At 34.0% G+C, this 27231-nt stretch overlaps 1 protein-coding gene across 2 annotated transcripts; it reads left to right on the top strand.

Moving 5' to 3' along the window:
• The first annotated feature begins 353 nt into the window (after window positions 1–353).
• Window positions 354–27231, top strand: LOC144438439 (centrosomal protein of 41 kDa-like). 2 transcript variants are annotated; one of them, XM_078127466.1, is made up of 12 exons: window positions 354–380; window positions 509–572; window positions 960–1007; window positions 1816–1877; window positions 13460–13520; window positions 17891–18044; window positions 18634–18791; window positions 20080–20153; window positions 20760–20874; window positions 21872–22030; window positions 22663–22719; window positions 23156–27231. In XM_078127466.1, exons 1-12 carry the CDS (start codon window positions 354–356, stop codon window positions 23257–23259), a joined length of 1083 nt encoding a protein of 360 aa, XP_077983592.1. In that variant the 3' UTR covers window positions 23260–27231. The 2 variants fall into 2 exon arrangements, with proteins under 2 accessions (XP_077983592.1, XP_077983599.1); XM_078127473.1 differs by lacking the exons at window positions 354–380; window positions 509–572; window positions 960–1007 and adding an exon at window positions 1383–1689 and having other exon boundaries at window positions 21872–22032; window positions 22665–22719.

Here is a 27231-nt window from a genome sequence, read left to right as displayed (position 1 = left end):
TTCGTTGCAGCAGACTTGAAACAAGGTAAAAAGTGGAGAAACTTAGTCAATCCATGGTCGCAGCCATTTTTAGAGTCCCAGGATGCATTTCGATTTTGAATTCGGCGCTCCTGACTACTTAGCTAAATTGAAAATTACTCTTCCCTCTAAACAATGAGTATTGGGAATAATATAACCGAAACGTTTTTCAATCTGACAATTTTTAATAATTTTCTTGTAATATACTCTTTTTAGGAAAATCATTTTGCAATTTGTGACATAACAATGGACAACAATGTCGTCAGATTTTTAATGTTTGTAAATTTTCAGTAACTTAAGTAGCTTGAAAGGGACTGTCAAGATCAAAACACAACATGTCTGCCCGCAGTAGGAACTCGGACGTAAGTAGTTCAAAATATTTTCGACAGTTGGTGACAACTGACCTCTAACGCTTATCTCAAACATATGAGATTATTGTTGATCTTCCCACCGACTGCTTGTAGTAATGGCTGCCACTCTTGCCTTCCAGGTCCTCAACAAAAGGATACCGGAAAACCCGAGATATGCTCACGTTAGAACAACTCTCGATACCGGTACGTATGATTTTAACTTGCTAAAATAATCTGAAGTATTTCGAATTTCTTTTTAGGCTTTTCGCATTCGTGGAACTAATAATTTGTTATTTTATTTTCTGTGGTGTACATTTGATTTTGTTTTTCGATGTTCTCTATTAAAACATCGAAATAACACGTCGATTTTTTTGTACACTGTATAGAGTTCAAATACATGATAGTACAGCTGGACGGCAACGTTTATCGTAACTATAGCCAACCTGACGTCATGCAATGGCCGACACAATCGGACCCTCATGTTATTCACACTTTGAGTACATAGACGGTTATTGAAGCTTTCTCATTTTTTAAAAATCGCTTTTCCTGTAGCCGACACATTACCGTACATTATTTATCGTGTTTTTACAGGGCACAGTATGTCTAGGTACATGGCCAAACTGGAAGATATTCGTAAAAGTAAGTAATTTCGAAAATTTTAATAATTTGCACAAAATGTTACTCCCAAGTTACCCTTATCGTGAAAATTAAATAAAAATCACGTCATGACTTCAAATATATGTGACACCGTTATCGGCTGAACATGAATCGTGAACCCACGTGACTGTACTATGGGGATGAGAGAGATCGATTAGGTGAACAGTTAATGTTATTTACATCTCATGCATATGCATCGCCTATTGTGTACTGTTGCTATAGAGATGTCAATTTATGTTCAAGGTACTAGGTAGGCTTAGCATAAGTACTGGAGCCTTCAACAACCGAGTAATCATACACGAGGTTTCTAGATTTACGTCGTCCAACATCTAAAGCGCACTACTATACTATAGCGCTTTTACAAACAACGGCAGCAACATTTCCATTGTTGAAACACCTGTTGAGCTGACTATGGCACAAAGCTCAGTATTTTCTTGAGATATTTTCATTCTGTGCCATTGGGGGAACAATTTGACTTCCAAGTTCCATGGTTAATCCTTTCTGTGTGGAGGGATCAAGTTGACTGGACAATATATATTGTTTACTGTACTCAAAAACACCATGCCTCAAAACAGAAACTCAAAACTGCAGCGAAGTACCAACAACAAACATGTGATAACTGATCTTAGAGCCCTTGCTGAGAAGGTACAACATTTCAAAGCAAGTAAGTACACAAGATGTGGATTTTTTGCAAAAGTTATGCAACAGTTAGATGTAAATAGAAACTGGTTGAGTTCTTTATACAGATAATTCAACAAGTCATTGTTGTATTTTTTCTCTCTCCTGACAGATTACAGATACAGACAAAATGAAATCTTTAAAAGGATGAAAGTTACAACTTTTGTACAACTGGTGAGTAAACTATGACAATCAAAAGTTTTAAAAACTTATATTAAAGAGCTTTTTGTTTTTGTTACCACATGAACTCAAACATGCTGGCTGTAGACTAATTAAAAATAGTCAAGTGCTTGTACTTAGTTTTCTTATTCATTTTCTTAGTACTCAGAAACTAGAGAATTTTGAACAATGTTCTAATAAACTGTAGATAATAAGGTATACTTATTCATGTTGATAGAGCACAGAAACTAGAGAATTTTGAACAATGTTTTAAGTAAACAAATTGTAGACAATGAAGATTAGAACTACAAATTTAGTTCCCCAAAAAAATCATATACATTGTATAGTCTATGAACACAAAATGAGGATAGTTAGAAAAGCCAACAGTGTGTGCTTTCAATCGGAGTTTTCTATTTTCTTTTTTGAATATTGACTTGGACTTTGTTAATAAAGAGAAATCATGAATGCTAACGATTTACAAAGTCAAAAGACTGACCAAAAAAAAAGAAGAGATTAATAATGGGTACAAAGTAGACAATGGCATGACAGTGTAGTTACTAGTAACACATGTATTATACTGTACTCACACCATTACGAGACTGTTTTTCTATACAGATTTCAAACTCCTTGGTAACACTAACAGAGAGAGAAATCTGACACAAAGTGTCCATGATATCATGTACCTATAATCATAAAAGTACCCGATAGAAAGCTTTGGCCAACAGGTAGATTTTACCTACTTGTGACTTTTTAATATAAACACAGAAAGATATTAAAATAAACTTTGGCAAGGATTGACATATAATGTTATCGTTATTCAGCAATAAATCTCAACTTAGTATTTATAGAATTTTGTATAATTTGTTCTCTGCTTGTTTGATGTGTCGCCAACTTCAGACAAATGGCTGAAAAGGGAAATTTGATAAAGTGTCTAGGATTTCTCCACATAAAAATCCTAGTAGTAGGAAATTTTTGCTCACAGGTAGATTTTACCGACTTATCACCTTTTATTACAAATACAGAGGTATAAAGTAAATACAGCCATTGATTGAGGTATGAAGTTATCATTATTACAAAATAAATCTAGACTTTGTTTATACACACTCAGCTTCAGACAATTGCCATAATAGCTGCCTAGGGATTTCTCAGTTGATAGTAACGTCACAGATCAGTAGAAGTTTGAAATCACCTCTTGTTAAACAGATGGCCTTCTTGACAGCAGGGCTCACTGTCATTATCCTTCTCTGAGGCACTTTTGTTAGATCATAAAATTAGTGCGAGTTTCAAGAACATAATAGGTTTTTTTTTTTTACATTGGCAACCAACTACTGAAAGGTCAAGGTTCAAGTACTCTCAGAAATGTCAATTTTAACAACCCATGTAAACTTTTCACACATGGAAGTTGACATTTGAAACTGAAGTACCAATGTAGAAACGGAAGTTAGAGGCCCATGATTCCAATCCAAGGTTCTTGTGTATTAGTGCTATCTTATCAACTGAATTTAGTTTGGCAGTACTTGTGACCCACTGAAAAAGAGAGGCTTAGCTCCATCAAAATATTTGGATTAATAATGTAGGGTTTTATGACAACATTATAGATGGAATGTCAGTGAAAAGTTGACAGTGAAGCCATGCAGATGAGATAGGATCATTCATTTGTCCTGGATCAACTTTTTCTATATCACTGTCAGACACCTGTTTTTCACATCTGAATTTTAATCCTATTCTGAGCTAGGTCTTAATATGTGTTTGATGGTTATCGGCATTCATATATGATGTAACCAGACAAGCATATTTGCAGTCTACTTGTATAGAGGTTTATATGTAATAATCATCATCTTAATAAAATTTAAGACTCTATTTATTTCACTGTGATGGTGTAAAATATATATCTTTGTGACGATATTCACCAAATACGAGACTGTTGATGCAGTCATGGAGGTTGATAACTGTTAAATTGTGTTTTTTTAAAAATTGTTAATTTTAACTAAAGCCATAATATCATCAATTACTATTCTATAGTAGTACACTTATGTAAGTATGTTTGTTTTGTAAGGCACTGAGAAGGGGTTACTGATAAAGAAAACATATTAGCAATTGACCTTGGATACAAATAAACACAGATCTATGCAAGCAAGCCTTTTTTTTCTGAGGGCTGTAAATAGGTGAAATCTACCCATGTCATATTACCTGGGTTCCCAAGCAAAATTACCATAGACTGTATCATTTGGAAACACTGCTATTTTTACCCCTTTCTCCATTTCTATTACCGGGGTTCCCCAACCTTAGCAAGAACACTGACTTCTATTTAGAAACAGAACAACCACCTGTTAACAACCTGGATATGATAAATGATATGTTGTAAAAATTATTATAAAAAATTATCAATTAAAACATGTTTTCAGTATAGTATTCTATTAATTAAAGCGAATATAGTGTATTTCAAAAAATCATCACATTTTTCTTTGTATTTATTTGGACCACTAAGTTGTGTGAAAATGGTTCAAATTAATTCTTAGGTCAGGATATAAATAGATGCTATATTTGTCTCTTAGTAACAGACGATATACATGGTATGATTTATAGCACCGTATAATGATGACACTTTAGACATTAATTTCCTTAACTTCTTTAGGACATTTCCCTTTTTGTATGCTAATGAGAAAGGTAACATTTGATGCCAGATACTGGAGGCTTGTTGTAAAAAATGATATTCCGATGTTATTTTTTAAAAAACTTTTGTCATAAGTGTGAGATATTGCAACTGTAAAAATATGTTCCCTTTTATCGAATTAATATATTTACATCATGAATTGAAAATTGTGTATCTGAATTGTAAATGTGTCAAGGCTATTAAATACCTTGGAAACAGATTACACTCAGAAACAGTGCTATTACCACAGGTGAGATATGGTGGTTAGAGATTTTCATATTAAAAAACAAACAATTCCAATTTGGCTAAACAACAGTATTTTTATTGCTACATGGACCATCTTGGTAATATCACCTAATATATGCACAGTCACATCACAAATAAATTTTCAAATGTATGATCACTGTGTTGCCATGGAAATAAGGCTACCAGATCAACTGGTTGATAATTTTTATGATGAACCATATGAATACATGTCATTCTACATTGCACAAAGCAACAGCACTTTTATTGCTAAAAGCATCTTTATGTATTGCATTGTTAACATTTATATGCTCAGATTATCCATTCATTATTTTACATAACTCATTTGAAAGTTTCCAGATTGTGTTGCCATAGAAACAAAGCTAATTCACTACATAAAAAAGACAAACCTTTATATTAATAACTTTTGCACAGAAATATTTCATTTCTTGGTCGACCTTGTCTGGAAATATTTCATTTATTACTACGTATACATTTGTCTTCTTTCTTTATTGATCTGTTATTGAAGTACATGAGAACATCCACATTGACTAAATTTCACTTCCTCGGAGAGAAAGAATATCAATAAGTAATCAATACTAGCAGTTGTTTGGACTAAAAACCGTCAATCCCAGAACAAAACCAACAACTAAATCTATGATAAAACTAACAATAGACGGGATTGTTGGGGTGACACTGTAATCAAAGTGTCAGTAAGTTGAGGATGTATGTCTGAATAGATAGTATTGTGTGACTGGAATTTTGACGTAATGACAAATTGTGGAGTTTCGGTTGTTAGGACAAGTAGTAGACCTGGTTACCTGGATATCTGACATGTCGATGTCTGAAGCATAACATCCCAGGCAATGTGTGTATACATTTGCACTTGCTTGGAAGCATAATATCCTGAAGTAAAAATTAGAAAGATTTTGTAGTGTACAAGACCTCACAAATAAACAAGTCTTCGTAGATGACTCAGATCCTCCATTTAAAGTTTACAGTCAAATACTTTACCTCTGTGTGACTAGAAATGTTTGACTCAGAAGGTCAAGTCAGGGTCAAATGTAAAACAAACTAATAGAAAGGTCATATTTGATAATATACAGATAGATACTTGATTAAGTGTCTGTTATCTCACAAATCAACAAATACCACAGCAGTGCTGTCAGTTAGATTAACAGTTTTCAACAAAAAAATTGCCAGGAAATTTTATACATTTCAGTAGACATTGCATATGGCCTTATCGCATTTCATCGCAGTTGTATTTTGTTGGGAGGGGGAGGGGGGGGGAGGTATAGCACAACAGTATTGTTTAAATAAGAGTTTTCAACAAAAAATGGCTGGAAGGTTTTATACATTTCAGTACACAATGCGCATGGCCTTATCATACTTCAGTTGTTAGGACAAATTCTAGACGTGCCTGGTTATCTTGATATTTGTCGTGTCTAAAGCACATTACTCCGATAAAGTTTTAAGTCCATATGTATATAGTAGCATAATGTCCTCCGTGAAATTTAGAATGATTTTATTATGTTTAACACCTTAGAAATTGAAAACAATTACATAGGAGTGTGGTCACAGTAAGAGAGTTTTTAAAAAGTGAATGCCTATTAGTGTTACATTCATTTCTGTCAGTAGATATTATGTATGGACTATTGTTAGACCACAATTCAAGACCTGGTTACCGTGATATTTGTCGTGTTTGAATCACATTATTCCAATATAGTTCAAAGTATATGTGTATATAGTTACAATATTTCGTGAAAAGAAATTTAGACAGGTTTATCAGCTTATTAAAGTATGTATATTAATAATACCTCACAAATGAAAAAAAAAAAAAAACATAGTCAGGGGTGAACAAGTTCCCAGACCTGTGCCTTAAAAAATCCAGTGGTCTTGCTGAAAGAATTAGTGGTCCCAGGTCCCGCTAATGTGAAACATTAAATCTTACCTATGAATCTGTATATTCAGATGACTTTTTAACATAGTTATTAACAGTAAGGTACTGGTCTGACGGACCAGACAAGGTAAATTTTGTGTGGTCCGCCCAAAATAATTGCGAGTCCCGGACCCAGGACCAGTGGATTTGTTCACCCCTGAGTAGTGCTTTCACAATAAGTGAGTTTTGAACAAAAAAATGCCATAACTATTTATACATTTCAGTAGAATAATATGATATAATTGTGAACCCTACATTTCTGACTCCAATATTTTGAGGACGCTGCAGTGTCGGTGAGTCTCCAGTTATGTCAAAGAAATCAAGTTCTGTCACACTACACCCTATAAACGCTGAAGCCAGTGGATAATACCTACACCATTTATTTTTTAAGAGTAGGAGTTCTACAGCAACAGTTTTTTTTTTTCATCTGGCAAACTTTGAGTGTTTCATTTAATTCAAAGGTTGTAAAAAAATCCATTAAGGATGTCAGTAGATTTCCTTGGTTACCATGGAAATTAATGAACAATAGGAAGTGCTTTGTAAACGTGTATTCATTTCAATTGAATAACTGTAAACTTTAAGTGAACTTGTTAGACAGTTGAAATTTGGATGAGATGTGTCTGTGAATTTTACAGCAGTAACCCATTCTTTGCCGATGTATTACTTGAATGCATATAACATGTTATAAACCGATTAAGTAATTGGACCTTGGCTACTAAGGAAAATCGAGAAAAATGTTTTCTTTAATGACATTGTGTAAGTGCTCATCTCTTTGTCACTATTTTGTTAAGTTACTGTAAATTTTGCATTTCTATCAAGTTTGTTGTTACAATGTCTAAAAGGTAGATGTGCATGGAAAAGCACTCTAAATAAAATTGAAGTATTTCATGGCAAACCTTATTACTGTACTCATATGTATTTTGGTGCTGGATTTTAGTCATTTTAGCTGAATATGTGCAAAACCTGTTTTTGTGGAAATAATTCCCACTAACATATTTTTTCTATATTCAGCTGTTATAAAAAGTGTCAACAACAGCTGAATAGGTGAGATAATTTACAAATGGTGTCTACTTCACCTTGCATTGTTCACCAAAAATAAAGTGCATCTGAGTCATAATATGCCAACATTTTTGGTGCCACAAAAATAAATATGTTTACGGTACTTAGTCTTTCATATCTGTTTCCTATGTCTCATGCAATATTACATTTTATGTGGTAATTAAGTTCCAGTGTTTTAATATTTTGCTGGAGATTGTTTAGATGTATTTGGTCTATGTATTAAATTCGCACATAGTTCCCTTGATTGAACAGTTTCATATTGTAAATTTAGTGTATGCATTTTTTTGTAACTAGTTAGGGACCCACACAATGTAGAGTACAAGTTAAAATACCCTATCCATTTTGCTGGCATAGTGTCAGTCTGATGTCAACACTAGACTATCATCATGATACAGACATGTATACTTCTAGTTGTTATCACAGGCTGGTGAAGTGTTATTATTGGCAGCATTGGCACTAGCTTTTATCTTCTTTTTATTTTAATTTTTTCATATATACAAACTTAGTAAGCCCAGTGAACTTATCAAGTTGTTCACTACAGGTCAGTAGAAGGGGTTAAAAACAAAATTCATACTTGTAAGTGAAAAAGATAAGGAAATATGAATGATAAAAGATGAAAATATACATCTTGGTAGCCCAGGTCCTAACAAAATCCTTCCAGGAAGAAGCTTGGTGCATGGAAGTACAATGGATAATGGATGGAAGTATTATCGATGATACTTCCATGCATAGTGTTAACACTGAGCTAGGCTGTGGTACTGTGCTGCATGCTAGCCTGTGATGCTAGTTCAACTGGGAATGGGTTCTTTGTAGCTGTAATGTAGGGCAATTCTGTAATAGTATCTTTTAACTTCTTTACAAACAGATCAATATTAAAATGAACCTGTATGGATATGGAATTTGTTTTTAGAGTATGACTCATTGTGTAAAGAAACCATTTAACTCCCACATTAATGTCTATATAATTATAAATGTTTTGATTTGATAACTTGTTTTATAGCAAATAAGTATTTTTTACTGCAGTAATAATAATCCATGCGTGGATTAACACAAATGTTCTTTGGATTATGTTTTAATCATCATATCAGAATATCAAAATAATCTATATACAAATATTATTATCTATTTCATAGATTTATAGAGTGTATTTAATTATCTTCCCTGATCAGTCATCATTTCATCCCCTCCCCCCCCCCATCCCCTTTAGGAAAATTAGTCTGGCTGACGTGTGCTAAACTAGCCAAAAATCCAGGCAATTGGGGATTTTCAATATTGATTTCCCCACTTGCGGAGATAACGAATTCCGTATGGATTCCAGGCTAAGTGCTAAACTAGCCTACATCATGTATGAAATCTGGACTGATTTGATGATGTAGTGCCTGCCCTTCATCAACTTCAAGAACATTGAGCTGAACATCTGACTATCTACATTGTGTAATTACTGTGAATCAACAGGTGGTCCTGTTAGATTCTCATAAATTGACTTCTGAATATTGTTGACCTTGTGCTGTGCATATACTGAATAATTGTTGCCGTGGAAACTATGCTTATGAGCAGAATTTGTTGGTGTGAGTTGCGACATAGAATATAGATTAGGCTGGACTTGTAAAAAAGTAAGAACGCTGTTAGTGCAATGATATGTATACTGATAAAAATGTATTGCCTGGTATATATTAAAAATGGTGATCTTTTTTTTTTAATAGAATTTGTATGATACATATATTTATTGTCATGTTTTATTTTCTACAAATGTAGACATATACATTTATAACTTCAGATTCAAGGAAAGAAAGATTTTCATCCCAATAGAAAAGATAAAGAATTGAACTTCACAAACAAACAAAATATTTTTAATTGCTATTTTCAAGCAACAGACTGAAATTAATTTAGCATAACTGCTTGAATGATCACATGTATGCCAACATTTTTGTCTGTGTGTTGATTTACCAGAAACTTAAACAACTTATACTAGTATCAAATCCACATGCAAATACATGACATAAACACTTTTAGGCTGATTTGTTAGATAAATAAATACTGTATCATCTGTGTTGCTATGTAATCTCATGTTCCGTATTTTTGATATGGGCAGTCACACTTCACATCCATACAAGACAGCTTGGATACTAGGTTACTGAGACTCTGTCCAGTGTCCTAGTTATTTGTTTGCCTCCACCATTACTCAGTTACTGACAAAAAGTTATGACTCTGAAATGGTTAGTGTTTTCCATAAGAATGATTATTTTGGAGTAACCAATTCAGCCATTAGAAAGACTAAATACATGTATACACCAATATATGTAACCAAAATATCTTTAGAAAAACTATTTGATGTGCAGTTTGCAAGAGCCCCCCCCCTCCCTCCCTCCCTTCAATGTCTGTCGATCTCTCTCTCTCTCTCTCTCTCTCTCTCTCTCTCTCTCTCTCTCTCTCTCTCTCTCTCTCTCTCTCTCTCTCTCTCTCTCTCTCTGTTTGATGACTGCAGTATAAACTGTGTCATGTAAGTGTGCTGCAGTTGAGAAATAGTTGTCAGAACTTACACATTATACAAATGTACTAGTCAAGGACGCAACTATTCAGAAGTTGTACTTGCAGGGTTACACCCACTTTGAAGTTGATTTCCACTTGTAGTCATGACTACAACTATTGAGACTAGAAAATCTGTAGTCAAAAGTAAAATTTAGATGTGGATTTTAGAATTCATACATTTTTGTAGTCAGAGACTGGACTATCTATGCAGAATGTAAACACTGCAGTCAACTGAATAGTACTTGCCTGAAAAATATGGATTTTGGAAATCATATATACCTCTCATTCATTCAACAGCTACTTTGATACGAATATATTGCAAAGTCATACATGGTAGTCGTAGTTGGGGTTTCAACTATTTCAACAATGGGTTGGGAACTCACAGTCACGGTGTTGTCATGGTTACAAGAGTCTAAAAGTAGATCGAAGAACTCTTGTATTGTAGTTATGGGTACAAGTATTCAGAAGTGGATTTTAGACGTACAAAGAAAACAGTTCCTTATAACAAGTCTGGAGTTGTACTATCTTTTCACCTTCACTGATTCGGAAAAAGATTATCACCTAACTAATACAACCCTTTTTTTCTTCAAAAAGTTAGGCAAGATAGTTGTAAATACAAAGAAACCATGAGGGTTGTAGAGTATCGTCAGACAAACAACAATCACTTTTTTTTCCCAGTTGAATTCACACCAGTCATGTGTGTACAGTATATATAAAAAGAACATCGTTTGAATTGATTTGTGTGGAGACACTGACAGTGAATATTAATAGTCATGTATGTACCAGTACACTATACATACATGTTGTGCTATCTCAGACAGTTAGATGTTATTCCCCAATTTTTTTTCTTTGTTCAATGAAGGAAAATATGAGTGACCTAAGGGGGCCTTTGTCGCTATGAGTCATTAGACTCATAGTAATCTTTAGGTCACGAGTACTTTCCGGCTGAATGAAAAAAAAATATCGGAGAATAACATAATTATACCAGCGCCAGTAATATCAAAGAAAAATCAGGGGAAAGTAGTGACAATTGTGAACAATAACCAGTGACGTAGACACGCGTTGTTGTGACATAAATGTGCACTGTCGTGATGTAGAACAACCATCTAGTATATATAGTCCATATTTTTTGTTCAACTTAATGGCCCATGCATGGTATAATGTAGACTGGCACCAATCCCTTGGAAAATTTATTTGGTCTCATAATCTTCAAATGTATTTGAATTTGTTATTCATTTCAAATTTCTGTGAAGGAAAATTTGCCAACCTTTTTTTAAAAAAAATGTTGCCAATTACTATCTAGTAGTCTCCCGACCTCATGTAACCAACCTCACCACTGTTTTGTAATCACTTACTCAGGTGACTCTTTCAGACAAAAGAAAAAGAACACATTTTGTACTTCAAAATATTTATTCAAATAAAGATTGAAAAAAAGTCTCTAGACCAGCAAATCGAAGTGTTTTACTAAGATTCTTGTAATCGAAGGGGTGCAAATCTGATCAAATTTGTATAGATTTCTACATCACTTGATATGAGTTGGATGTTGCCTGTGTGTTATACACAGCTGAGCTATAATAGTGTAGTTCTATCCTTCATTGAAATCTTTCAGATCTCCCTTTCATGTTGGCTTCCAGACTAATACAGCCCTATAAACAAAAAAAAACAAAATTAAGTGAACCCTGTGTTGGTGATAGAAAACACTACACTACTATGATACTTCCTACTACATTTAAAGTACCTTACAAATGCAGTATAATGAAGTTGTAGGCCATGAGCAGGTGAAAAAAATCAAGGAAAATAACGTTTACTTGTCAGACAACAAACTTAGTTATAATCGACCTATCAGTTGAGATGTTTTTTCTTTGCTTATGATGGGTGGAATATTGTGTTGGTCAACTAGGGGGTCAAAGTTCACATGCTAGGGTTAAGTTTCTATGGAGACAGATGCATGTATTAATGATATATATACTTTGTTACTGAAAACTCATAGTTGTCCAGCCACCAAGTCAGTGCCTGTACCAGGATACTTAGTAAAATGATTGCATGGATATATGAATCATGGATTCACTCACTCTACATTGACAATTGCATTATTACACCAATGTACATTGCACTAACCTGTATTGTGAAAGGTACCATACTCTTCAAATATACACATAACATGTACAAGTATGCTGAGTAATGAATGTCAATAAACAGAACAGTACAACAATCTGGGCCTAGGAAACTCAATCTGTTTACTTCTCTTACTGCAGTCTTTTCTGGACTAGAATAATAGTGTTGACTGGCAATCTCTGTGTTTGATACTAACTTTAGGGAACGTCACACATGCATACGGATCGATCCTGCTTCATTGTCTATTTGACTGTTTTCCACCTGGAAGTAGTCTGTTTGTTTACTCACTGGATCTGTGACTACACTGTACACCCATTTATTATCCAAATGCAACACTGCAGCTAGCCAGTAGACAGGCTAACCTGGAAGTTACATGCCATAAAACCTTTGGTCTTCAGACAGGTCTGCGTATGAAAATTCACCTTGGGTTAGGTCATTTCTCAAGAAGTTGATATAAGAATCATGGATCACTACTGAATTCAATTACAGCAATATTATACACAAATAGAAATAAATAGAACTAAACGAATCAATAAAATTAGGCTGGGCCAAGGACTTCTGCAGATTTTAACCAAATATTATACTGTTGATAATTGCCAGGTGAAACACTGTCGAAGTAGATGTATTTCTAAAGGGAGACACTCTATGTCCGAAATCTGAACTTTCACTTTATATTTTTTTCATATAAATTATTACAATGTACTGACGTTGCTATACTTTGTACCCAAACATTCTAAACTGTAACTATAGTAACCATGAGATTTATAGCATCACATTTGGATAGGTATTATCTTGAACATTCAATGACCATCCAGAAACCGTACTATCCATAAACCTGGCAATGCTACTTGGCTCTTTCTTACTCACTCCAAAGGCACACGCTAACACATGATGATCTATCACACTAAATCATACTTACATTGTACATAGAGCTCAATTTACAATATTATAGTAAATGAACTCTATGTGAGTATTTCAAGAAAAAAAACATTAGTATCCCTAGTTTGACTATTTAAACTTAACTATAGTAACATATTTTGACTCTTTTGTTTTTTCCAGGTATTACAAGTCAATGCCATACAGAAGATAGAAGATGATGCCAGACTACACAGTATAGCAGGTAAGATATACTTTACTGTTACATACATGTACAGAACAATTAATGTAACGGGTATGTCAGACAACAATATTTATCAGTAACAATCAACTACTCTTAGCATACCCCCTAGTACTAAGAAAACTATATCTCCTGTTCCATTCACCTTTTACATATTTAAAAAAACAAACAAATACATTTTAACAAATTATAAAGTGGTCCTGGATATGCAGGCTTGCTGATGGAAAGATCAGTTTACATAAATTAGCATAAATTATGTGGTTGAGATATGCAAACAGACAGTTTTCCTGTGTGTAAATCCATCCCCTAGTGTTTGCTTTGTGTCATCTCCCTAAACGTTACACATGAACAAGTGCGGTATTACCAAGAAATGGTGAAATGGTGCATTTTTTTCAACAAGGGATTGTTTTATTGGGCATTTTGCAGACTGATGTATGTGTTACAGGCACATTTGTAAATTGTACCTGGATATCTCACTGTCCCAAAGAGGAAATCAAATCAAATCTTAATTTTGACATTCCACAACTACTTGAAGGTTAAGGTCACAAATGCTATCATGTGATAAAACCACCAATTGTATGTTTCCTGTACAAGTATATTCCAAGGTTATAGTCCAGATAAAACTACATTGTCCATTGTGCATAAAAAAAAAAAAAAACTAATTGTAAGTTTAATAATAGACAGTTTCAAAATTGCTCTTTTGACTTTTAAAAGGTTGTTCATTTTAATCACATTTATACTGGCAATAAAGTATACCGGTACTTTGATATTGAGTGAAAGAAGCAACATGGTGATTCAGTGTGTAGAATATACTTGCAATTTTATGATCTTGGGCCAAAAATAAGCAAAACAAAGCAGTAACAAATCTGTACTCTTCACACTGCACACATTTTAAAATGTTAGAAAACACACAAAAGGTGTAATTTATGACTTCCAATTATCATACATTGTCAAAGAACAGTTTTTTTTCTTTTATGTGTTAGTTTACTGCCTCAAGACTGATCTATACAAGGTCATCCAAGGAGGGAAATATTTATGAGTACAGTTGCCTCTCAATGGCAGATTTGTCTTGTATAAATGTACTACCGTTGGTATTTACTATGAAAGAAATAATTATATGGTATAGCAATCTAACTGATCATTGATTACCTTTGGCTTTGATTCGTGACAGGAATCAGGACCCAATTTCCTTCATTTTGTCCTTGTTAATATCCAGAAAAGTGACCATTCTTTCATTTTCACTGTCATATATACATGCAAAGAACTTATTGCTACATCATGTATGGTGAAAGGAAATTAATTGAATACTTTCAACTTTGATCACAAGAAATCAAACGCAATTTCCTTTCCCTTTGTGCTTGGTAAATGTCCAAAAAAAGTGACCAATTGATAAATAAGACTAAAAGTATTGTATTACATGGCATGCAAAGAACTATATATTGCAATGGTGAAAGAAAATTAATTGAATACTTTCAACTCTGATCACAGGAATCAGACACAATTTCCTTTCTTTTATCATTGGTGTAATGTCCAGAAAAGTGACCATTCATTAAGTCTGAGCATTGTAGTACATACAAGAAACTAAATATTGCTATGGTAACAGAAAATAAATTTTATAGTATAAAAACATTTTGATGAAGAACACATTGAAACTTATTTAGGTTCATTCAGGTAGGCCTCACTTCACCAAATCAAATTCCTTGCAAACTCGGCCTCCACTGAGGTGCAAAATTAGTAGAAAATTCATGTTGATTTCATACTCATTTAGTGCACTGAGCAGTACAGGTACATTAAACAAAATCAACAGTCTTCACCCTAAACAAGTACAGAACCCCAACTTGCAATATAATGGTATACAATGTATATATGTACCCTTGTTATATTCTTGATATTTCTGTGCTTCATTTAACTTGAGATCGATTCCACTTGAAATCACTGTCATTTAATCCAAATGAGAGAAGTGTTTGGGTGTAAACATTCTAACCCTAGAGATTCAAACAGTGAGTAAACATCAAACTGTAGGAACTGCCATGATGTGTATGGTCATCTTTTTATACCTAGAGATCTGTTTAAACTGATCAGATATCACCAAGTAACCATATAAACTCTGGTCTCTAGATATGCCGCACACCACCTGTATATAGTGTTCACTACTACTAGTACTAGAGACTGTTGCCAGCCAGCTTTTTTACTGGGTCAACATCATAATACTACTCAAGTACAATCTATTGTGGAGTATTGTTCTTGAAATGTTTGCGTTACCACTCAGCTTTATTTGGCTGTCTTTCACTTGAATATGGATTGTTGGATGTCACTACAAAGGTCATCTGAGGTCATGGGGAAGAGGGTCGTTTTGATTTATGGATTGTTTTTGGATATCATTTGCTATCTGCATGTAAAGATCTACCATACACATGAAATGAATTGCCAGATTCACTGTCTATTTAAACGGACTCTGTATTTTTTAGACAACAAAAAATTTAAAGTAGTACTGTTAGTCCTGCAGCTACACATGAACTTGACATGACGTCTTGATGCTCAATTGTAAAAGTTACTCAAAGTTCAAACACTGCATTTAATATGTAATCTAGTCTTGGACAGATTATAAAACAAGATGGGTTTATTAAAATCAGTGACTTAGAAAAGGTGTCAATCAATGAATATGCATGTATGTAGTCTAGTTCCTGATGACCATGGTCCGATTTTACACGTTATCTTCACACATTACACATTACACATTAATGTGTGAAGATAACGTAGTGTAAAATCGGAACACGGTCGTCAGGAACTAAACTAGCATGCATGTCACTTTGTGTACATCCCCAGAATGATTACCACCTACCTAGTGCACTTGCCATCAATTTAACACAATGATGAAAATACATAAGAGTCTTGTATTGTCAGTACAGCCCTGGTGTAGGGGCAGTGGGCATAGACAGTAGAGGGGGAAACCTTCACTGTCGTTGTTTGGGACACAAATAGGTATATGTTTATGTGAGATTATGAATTAAATTAACATTTCTATTCAGAGTCAAATTAAACTTTTTGACTCTGCAAGTCAAATAGTAATTTTCATGTACCTCTGTATAACAATTTTAATTTAATGATGGTTTTGTGGTGGTGTTAAGTTGGTAAAATTTACCTGAGTTCCCCAAGTATTTTTCTGACATTCCCCCCACCAAATTTATGCTACAAGGTATGGAAATGGTCAATCTATGTAATTTTAACCAGATTTGCACATCTCTGTTACTGGGGGTTTCACAATCTAGGCATAAACATTCTTCAGATATAATATAGTGGTGACTAATTAAATTCAGTCCAGCTGTTCAAAATGAGACTATCGGTAGTATTACATTCCTGGTTTCAGACTGTGTTGTATCAGTTGGCTACACCATAAGGGTCATGTGAGTTCAGTTTAAATGACAGTTCAAACCTTGAAGTAGAAACCAGGAAAATAAATTGAGTCCAAAATCTACAACAGTTATGTGACTACTTGAGTATTACCCAGCAAGTCACATGATATAGTCAGGTAATGAATTAATATTAGCTATTATCTGAAAAAAAAGTTGAAATATTTGTGTGTTATAACCTTTGTAAATTTATTTGATGTGCCAAGCTGATAAACATTTTTGATCAGCTTATTATCTGGCTAAAACATATCAATTCAACCGAAATATTCAATCAATCAAACATCAGTGGAGGACTCGCGTAGGACTAGAATCTAGGCAATATATAATGCACAACTTGAGAAATCAAATGAGATATTTCTGTTTAAGTTACAGGTACTGTACACAGCCTGTATATGTAGAGGTAACACTAACAGGTGGTGATAATGGGGAGCGTGGAGGTGGGGGGGGGGGGGGGGGGGTAAACTGTGTAAATTTCCTTTGTAGTCTAATAGTAGAAAAACTGGGGAAACTCAGGTAGACTTCACCTAATTACCACCCTTGACAAACCACTATTACAGTACAGAGATTTTTCTGTGACAATAACTGGGACATTTAATGTGCACAAATAATGAGGTCTATTTAGTAAAAACTTGAAAATAGGCATTACAAAAACAATATTTCCCCAAAAGAAAAGTGAAACCCACAGAGATATAAAAACATCTAGTTTAAGTTTATCTATAAAAAACGAAATTCCAAAACTCAAAGATCTTTGACCAATAAAGTAAAACAGAATTAGAAATACTGAAAAACAATGTGCAACAAGTTCAACAACCTGTTAATATGAAGATTCTTTTCTTTTTTTTTATATAAATCTTTGAATGGTTGCAAGTTGGCGTAGTCCTAAGATGATTATAATGACAGTAAGTGATGTTGTGTATTACACATCTTCTCTGACCAATGCAACATGCTGTTTGTATTTGACAGAGTCAGTGAGATCAGAGCAGGAAACACCAGCTGTTAGTACTAGACCCCAAACTGAGAGTGACATGAGAGACAGTCCAGTGCCATCACTGGCATTGACAGAAGGTGACTTTGGAGATGTCAAAGACATGCAGACACCTAGATCTACATTACAAAGGTAAGGGAACCATCTTACTTTATCACATGCACTTGAAGGAATGTGAAATTAGCTTTGCAAAAAGTAAGGGACTGTTTCACAATAATCATGTAGACTTGGAGAAAGTGAATTTATTTTACAAAGGTAAGGGCTCGACTGCTTCACATTGCTACATATGTTTGAGATATTAAAGCGAAATCTGTTCTTCGGAAAGACCTCATCCATGACCTAAATGAAAATTCACAAATTGTGATACAAGAATGTAATATAAAGATACATATACATACATTGTATATAGAGCTGGTTATATTTTGTTCATTGAAGCTCACAAATTAGTCAGCACCATCAAGCAATATTTGACTTTACCAAAGGATTTATTAAGCGTTTTTGCTGTTGACTATCTCTAATTTTTTATTTCATTCATAAATAGTTACTAAACAAGTTCACAAAAGGAGCAAGTACTTACGTGTGTATCTCATGAGAATATGTCAATTTCTGAATTTAAAAGAAAATTCATGAAGGAAAAATGCAGTTAGCAAAATAATGTGAAAAGTTGTTCTATAAAGTTTGGCCATTCTCATTAATTTATCTTTCATCTAATTGTTTACAGCGTGATCCGTGGCATCGGTGAGTTCGATCTAGAGGACGGCATTGCAGTTGAGCAACCTGTGGTAACTGCGGAGACACCTAGATGTGATCCAGATTGTCCATACTTATTGTTGGATATTAGGGACAAGAGTGTATTTGATGAATGCCATATCATATCAGGTAGATCTCATTAGTTAAATCATGCACCCCTACTAGAATTGGCATCAATTTTGACGAGTTCTTAAAAAGTTGATACATAGCTCAGAATGGTCAGTTTTTATTCCTGTGTTTAGTGTAAAAAATTTCCTTAATGACGTGCTGTGTTTGTCACTCACATCCAAATTGTGGAACCACTTCTTTTTAAAATAAACGTGAACATTTAATAAGAACCCTTGGTCTTGGTATAAGAACATATTATTGCTATGTTTGACCGACCTTGTGAATGTGTTTAAGGATAAAAGTGAACATTTTTTCAAGGTATTGTATGTTAAAATTTCCTGACAAACAGACATTTGAGGAAGGACAAATAAACCATGATACATTCACATGGTATACAAGGTATATAAACAATTATATGGTCCCTCGGGTGTCTGCACCAACTTGAAAAAATAGTGTCTCCTGATTGAAATTACATGACTCAGTCACTTTTATCAATAGAGTCTAAAGACCCATCAGATTGGGATTAAAATTTGGGTTGGATAAACATTTGTCTGACAAAGCTAAAGAAAAATTTGGCTTTTAACAACAGACTGATCCTATCTGAACCCATAGTTCCACTGATAGGATGGCAAACTTATTAGTGTTTTGCAGGTTACTACTGTTCACTATCTCTCTGTTTGTAGCCTCAACAAGTGCAGTGGATATGTGTGTTTAATCTGCATACACTTCATTTGCATGTGTCTCATCTGCATACATTTGAATACGCCATGGTGATGACATGCTGATTGGGCAATTGTGCATAGAGATTTTCAAACCCTATGAACAGCGTTTTGCAATCCTGGTTACAAGCCTACATTATGAGAGAGATTGAACAAAATATACCGTAAGCTCCGTAAACTGGCTACTATGTTTGATATGCAGAAACCAATAAGAAACTGTACATTCTACACTTTAAGATAGCAAGATTGCAAATTCTTGCTACATTTAGTCTGAATGAAAAATAAAATATTTAAATGAACTGCTAGTATAGACACAGACACATAGGCGCCAATGCTTTGATGTCTACGCTTGATGTCTGCATGGTGGCACATTACTTTCATTTCATTTAGACAAAATGTCACAAGACACTGTTGTCATTCAATCTTGCTGTGTGCACTTTCATATCGGTTTCTGTATGGGTATATCAAACAGAGCGAGTGAACAGCAACCTGCAAGGCAGGGAATCAATCAGTTGTTTATATATTCATGTATGTAAATTGTTCGCACCATACATTATGTTTAATATCAATGTATCTTGTATTTCTTCCAGCGTTAAATTACCCTACAGCAATGCTATCAAGATCTTATAACAATTTTTCAAGCACACCACAAATTTTGAACTTTGTATCCTTTTGTGCAAAAAAGCGCATAGTAAATGTATGATTGCACAACATATTTTCAATGAAGTGTGCCCTCTGGTGGCAACATTGGAAATGGATGTTAGGAAGGTACTGTATTGATCTCGTCATCATGAGATTTAAGCCAATGTGGATATCAAATGATTTGATAAAAATTACAGTATAAAATCAAGCAGTTCACAATTATGCTTGGGTGTGTGTAACTGTCTATATGTCATGCAATTTTTACATGACACATCAATTCAAAAGCAGTCCATAAATTGCATCCACTGTTCTAATGATTCAAATGGGAAAAAAACATGCAGAAAGATGAATCAAAGAAAATGTAAAATCCCATTCTATTAAGAATTTAGGCGTATACACAATATCAGTATTTGAGATACCTTGAAAGTGCCCACTGAAGTGTACAATGATCAGATATTCAGTATGTGTGCTCATTAACATATTTATGTCACTGAAAGTGGTAAAATTGTGAGCCTAAGAAAATGGTCCCACAAAAAATTAGACAAACAGGTGGTGAAAGTATAAGGACATTACAGGAGAAAAGTGAAAGTGTGTGTGCGTGTGTTTTCCTTAGTGTACTTTTTCTCAGAGAAATCAACCAGGTAAAATCATTGTGATATATGATGAAGATGAGAGAATTGGAATTTCTGCTGCTACTACGTTTGCTGAAAGGGGATTTGATAATGTATTTCTATTGTCTGGAGGTAAGTTTTAGAGTTAAATAATAGCAGTGGTAGCTGTTGTGTAATTTGCTTTGAAGGTTTAACCCGAAACATTATCCACTGTGACAGAAAGTCGAAACTCTGAATATTGATTGAAATCTTCTTCAGGATATAAGTTATAACGTAAAATAAATATAGAATAAATATTTAATTTGGGGGATTTCTAGTCATTAATTTTTTTAAAATTTGAGAATTGTACCCAAATTTCAATTCCCCACAGTTAATTAAACTTTTATGGGTACATGTGTACATAATCATTTCACTAAAAACTGATAGAATGGTTTAGAGACAGAAATTACCAAATGAATTATGATCCACTTTGAGGACAATGGGCCTAGCCTTGCAAGCAACAACTACCGTATAATATACGTCAGATAAAGTCATTATGAATTACTGGTATTAGTCCATAGATTAACTTGCACTACATGTATATGTATAGTGTTTAACCCTGGTGTCAGAGTTTCCTTCTGACATTGTGAATGACTTCCATAGATTTGGGTAAATAACATAGAAGTTTACATTATTGGAAAGGACTGTTCTTAGTTATTGCCTATCAACAACTAATGGTATTTTCTTGACAGAAGCATTTGTCAAACAATAATGAAAGTCCACCTGTGCAATTTTTCAGTCTATATGTTCACAAATATAACTTCATTTGGCACCAAGAAATAATAGTAGCTCACCAAAGCTTTCGCCATATAACCTCCATGGCTTTGTTGATGTTTTCTAAAGTCACAACATATGTGTGCATGAACCTTGATGGGAACTACATGTAGCTGATACCAACTTCCGATAATTTGGGATAATTGTCTGAAGTCACACATGCATCATGGAAATAATGACAAAACCATGGCAAAAGCTTTTGGTGAGGTACTAGTATTTCTTGGGTGCAAAATGGGGTAAAATTTATGAAAACATTTGTCAAACACACTGACAGATTTATTTCTACAATATAATCTTCCATCTTTTTTTTATACAGGTATGAAAGTAGCCTATGCAAAGTTCCGTGAAGGTCTGATTACTGGCACTGTACCAGAGTCCTGTATACCCCAACCACCATCAACTAGCAAAGGAAAGAAGAGAAAACCTCAAACTGCTCAGAAAATTCCTGCTTATAAAATTATGTTTGATGGAGATGATATCCTTTCACTTATTATCAATTTATTCTATCTGTCACTTGTTTATCTTACTGTTTAAATATAGGTTTAGTACATTTTTAGGCAATGAGAGAATGAGAGAGAGAGAGAGAGAGAGAGAGAGAGAGAGAGAGAGAGAGAGAGAGAGAGAGAGAGAGAGAGAGAGATGGATGGATGGATGGATGTGTTGCAATATGTATCATATGTGGACATTTAAGTATCTGTTAGTATGATTAGACATTATTCCCCAATATTTTTCATGTATCCAACCAAGGAAAATATGAGTGACCTAAGGGGCCCTATAACAACAGATATTTTCCTGTTGAATGAAGAAATATTTTGGGGAGTAATAATACAATTATACCTCCTCAAGCACAATTCAGGAAAAATCCGGAAAAATAATGGCGATTTGGAAAGTTTTGACTTGTATTTCCAGCACTGCAGAACCAGTGACATCCTGATAGACACTGGTTGATGTGACACAGAATGACCAGGGTATATAATCCATATTTTCTGTTCAAAGACAATATCTTGGCTTGTGCATGGTATAATGGCTATAGTATAATTATTATTTTAAATGTTTTCACTAAAAATAGATTTTATGTAAAGTTCTTTCTTTAACTCCCATCTTTACATCTGGATAAGCTATCGGCAGCCCTGGATGAGAACCTAATACCCCAAGACACAGGAAGTGAGTGATAAACATTGACTTGATGTAGTACATGTACTGTCTATTAATATATGTACCAGAGTTTACTTGCACTTGTACGTGCACATATATTAAAGTGGTATTTTCACTGCAGTGCAATGCCAAAAATATTATTATTGCATGATACCTGCATGCAAATGATATGCAAATGAGGATGTGATCGTTGATTGTGATATACATGTATATGTACAATATATTGAGTTTTATAGGGTTTGTATTGAATAGCTATTTCAAGCTCAAAAGGGGATATATTTCACTAGAATACCATGACGATGTTCTTTCTAAAGACCATAGACCTTGGAGTGTCACTTTAGGGTTTGTGTAAATACACACTCACACAGGTCGCAAGAGCCCTTACAATATCATGCATGAATTCACTCCTGAATGATTTATACTGTAATTTGCCTGATTCTTGCAGGTCGACTCAGCCGAGCAAGTACACGTGCAAGTAGCACCGCCTCTGGAAGTACAGTAAACACAGCACGGTCTACGTCTAGCATCCATTCTTCACCTTGGAAATGAAGAAAAGATCCAAACAGAGTAATCTAGAAATAGAAGAAAAATCACTGCCTTTCATCCTACTGCAATTTTTTTTTTTTTACATGGATATACTTACATAGGAAAGATTCAATGTTTCAGAGCAAGTTCAAACACACCACTGTGTGTCAGGAGCAAGCAAATACTGATTAGATGCACAGTACTGGTCACAAGAGGGCGCTATACAAAGCATGCTCCGTCAGATGTGAACTAACTCTGGATAGATGATGATCAATAGCTTTGATTACAATTGTCGTTTTTCTGTTCTTTGTTTCTTCCTGCGGCTGCATATAAGTTATTTGTAACCATGCATACAATCATTTTCACACACAATTTCAAATTGTTTACAGACTGATGCATCGTAACTATAAATTGCAATAATCACACCAGAACATCTTGACTGACAGATCATTATTGTTGGCATTCCCCTAAACACTTACTCATTTGTAGTTGGCAAGGATACATATTTCAGTCTACACAATACCCACTATTGTAAAACAATAACAATAATAAAAAAAATAAATATACAATGATAATATTTATTTCTTAAAAAATGCCTTCCATGTAAAAAGACATCTCAAGGTTCTGTACAACACAATCATAAAACATGCTTTAAAAAACATTACTGGGACAAGCCATTAGCCAAGCAAGTGGACTTGTTATCAAAGAGTACCAATATTTACACATGTGATGATGGGCTCTTACATAACACAAGTAAACAGCTGTAAAACCTCTATTCAGCCGTCTGCATGGACTGCAATTGAGGCAAACCTTATCTCCGTCTTATATCAGTTGTTATCAATTTATTAGGCTATTATAAGTAACGCTACAAACAGCTTTAGAGATGCAAACAACTTTTATGACACCCGTTTTCGCCAGGCAAGCCCGCGGTTTTGTTGCACTTGGACCGCTAATGGTTTGTGACTGTCATGAAAAGAAAGAAGTATGGTACAGTAAAAATCACTAAAATCAGAACCCAAAACGTAAGGGAAAAAAAATTTAAGAACGCTAAAAATCAATTACTATAAAGGTCATGTTAAAATGTCAGTAGCTGCTTTGCACAATATGAACTTTCTAAAAAAAAAAGATGAATTTTTAGACCAGACAAATTATTAGCACAACAGGGTTCATGCGGCAGCCTATTCCACAACCATGAAGCACAGTTTGCAATAGACCTATCCCTAGAAAACATGGTATTACCAATCAGCTGGTCCAAACTGAGTGCACCACTTGCAAAACAGCTTCAGTTACATGGATATTAGCTGGCTCATGACAAAATGTTGTATTCAAAGCTATTGACACATCTGCAGGGTTTAAGGTAAACAACTACTTAAATTGTGCTGTATATTATTTCAAATGACTGTTAATATATAACCATAATCAAAGTTTATGACTTCGTACTTGTCCAACTTTATGTCAAAATGAAAACTTTCATTTTTCATAGAAATTACATTGTATTGTCAAATACAAATAGTATAGTCTGTAAGGTACGCCATGACGGCCACCCTCTCATATTGGTCAAGCGCTCCAACCAGAGGAGGCCGGTGAGGGCGAAATGACACAACGTATTTTACAGTCCAACTTGTAATATAGATCCCTCGGTATAAATTTTGTACTTTGGATGAGAGTATATGCTGACAAAAAAGTTCAATATATCTGCATATACATGTAGTGTATGTAGTGCTACGAATGTCATACTTAGATGACTTAGAACATGTACGAAGACAAAGGTTCATTGTATATTTGCATACATGTAGCATAGATCCCAATGTATTAAGTTTGTACTTTGGATGAGAGTTTATATTAAGCTAGGGATACTAGGACAAATGTGCATTGTTTCTCCATATACGTGTAACAAATGTAGCACTTATGAATATCATATGTAGATGAGAGTTTGTACGAAGACAAACATTCATTGTATAATATCCACACACATGTAGGATGCAAGAACTATGAATTTTGCACTTAGATGAGTTTATACCAAGACAAAAGTTCACTAGTATATTTCTATAAATCTGTAGCATATGCAGAGCTATGAATTTATAGTTGGAGCAGAAAAACATGAAAATGAGTTTTTAAATTATTTTTTTTTGACCATCCAACTAACCCATAGTTGCTATGAATCAGTAATGAGAAACATACAAATAACATAGGGTTACCCCAATACAACATTTCATTTTATCTTCATATACATGTAACATAGAACTATGAATTCCATACTTTTAGACAAGAACTTGCACTTCCAAAATAAAGTTACAAAAATGTATTAAACGGTATTAGTGTTTTGATTTTTTAAGTTTTTTCAAATCCTGGTAAGTGAAATCTGCTGAGATATTTCAATTACCAGCCACAATTTTAAAACAATGCATTTCTAGAATTGTGTTGATGTCAAGTACAATCCTATAAAAGAAAAACACTGTATTCCAAACAAGTAGAAACTCAAAATTTAGAGTGGCCCGCTAACAACATTCCCTAAAGTATTATAGTGTTTTTTTGATAATTATTGAATTTTTAAATTACATCCAACATAGAAATGTATTAAAAAATTACACCACATTTAATGTAATACACATGATTATCAGCACTGTTAGTTTATAGTTCATATGTAAATATAATATTCATATACGTCACACCGAGGTGTTGATTTTTTTCTATCTATAATTTAGGTACTATATAATATTTATATCATCAAATATGTCGCTGTTAGTATCCATATTTTTCATTCAGTAAAATCTGAACAAATTTTGGTGATACTATACTATAAATAGATATTATTCCCCAATATTTGTCTTCTTTCAGCTTTGGAAAATACTCATGACCTAAGGGTTGTGACTTCGTCTAGCAACTCGTAGTGACAAGGCCACTTAGGTCTCTGGTATTTTCCAAGGCTGAACGAAGAAAAAATATTGGGGAATAATATAATTATACCATTGCCAGTAATATAAAAGAAAATCGGGGAAAGTAAGCGTTTTGTCTAATATATTTCAAACACAGCAGAATTGACAATGTGGATGTTCATTGTCGTGACGTTGAACAACCAGGGTATATATTCCATATTTTTTGTTGAACCTGGCTCATGCATGGTATACGTACTGTTAACAAATACTAACAATTAAAATGAAATTATGTGAAAGCTTTCCACTAAAACAGGTCTCAGTTTTGTTCACTGTGACCTTGACTTCACTAAGTTTTTGTACACTTTTGACCTTGATTGGTGGCGCTGTCAGTTAGCACTATAATACTTTCGTCATTTTGTATATTTTTCATAAAATATTTTACCTCCTTCTTAAATGGTAGCATGGATTAGTTAGTAAATTTTTATGTTATGACGTTTCTGATATTTAGTAACCACTATGAAAATACAAATTTACAGAATATAGAATATTAATACAGATTCTGTCTGAACCTCAAACTTTCGGTACTGTAGCGTACAGATTGCACATGCCTGTGATACTTTAGAGTGGCCATATGGATGAGGATTGGGTATTTATTTTGGATTTTTAATTTATAAAACAATTTTATTATGGCTTCCTATTTGAAAAATTAATGTGAAACCACATAGACCAAGTCTGTGTTGTAACTCAATACATTATAAACAGCTAAAAATAAAATGTGCTTCAAAAGTTTGTTATTGTACGTACAATTACAAACATTTTACTTATTTATCAGTTCTTTTGCAATTATTGAGTTACAAACAAGCCTTGAGGACTTGCCATGCATTGTTTCACATTGATTTATCAAGTAGGATGCCATGATAGAATTGTTTTAGAAATTAAAAATCCAAAATAAATACCCAATCCTCATCCATATAAGGCCACTTTTAAAGTTAGTGTTTCTATTCGAAGTCAAACTTTTCACAAGTTTGAATTAGGTGTCATCATAAGCCTTGACCAATCCATTGCTCACATATATTTAGAAGAGTATTATGGACTTCAATCATGAAGGGGGGGGGGGGGG

Source organism: Glandiceps talaboti, chromosome 1, assembly GCF_964340395.1.
Source record: "Glandiceps talaboti chromosome 1, keGlaTala1.1, whole genome shotgun sequence".
Lineage (NCBI taxonomy): Eukaryota > Metazoa > Hemichordata > Enteropneusta > Spengelidae > Glandiceps > Glandiceps talaboti.
Note: the sequence above shows the minus strand (reverse complement) of the source record. Positions and strands in the feature narration are given on the sequence as shown.

Coding starts and splice junctions, on each gene's coding strand:
- LOC144438439 (XM_078127466.1), top strand. CDS start 354: ATGTCTGCCCGCAGTAGGAACTCGGAC. Junction 1,008..1,815: donor ACTGGAAGATATTCGTAAAA/GTAAGTAATTTC, acceptor CTCTCCTGACAG/ATTACAGATACAGACAAAAT. Junction 13,521..17,890: donor CAGACTACACAGTATAGCAG/GTAAGATATACT, acceptor TGTATTTGACAG/AGTCAGTGAGATCAGAGCAG.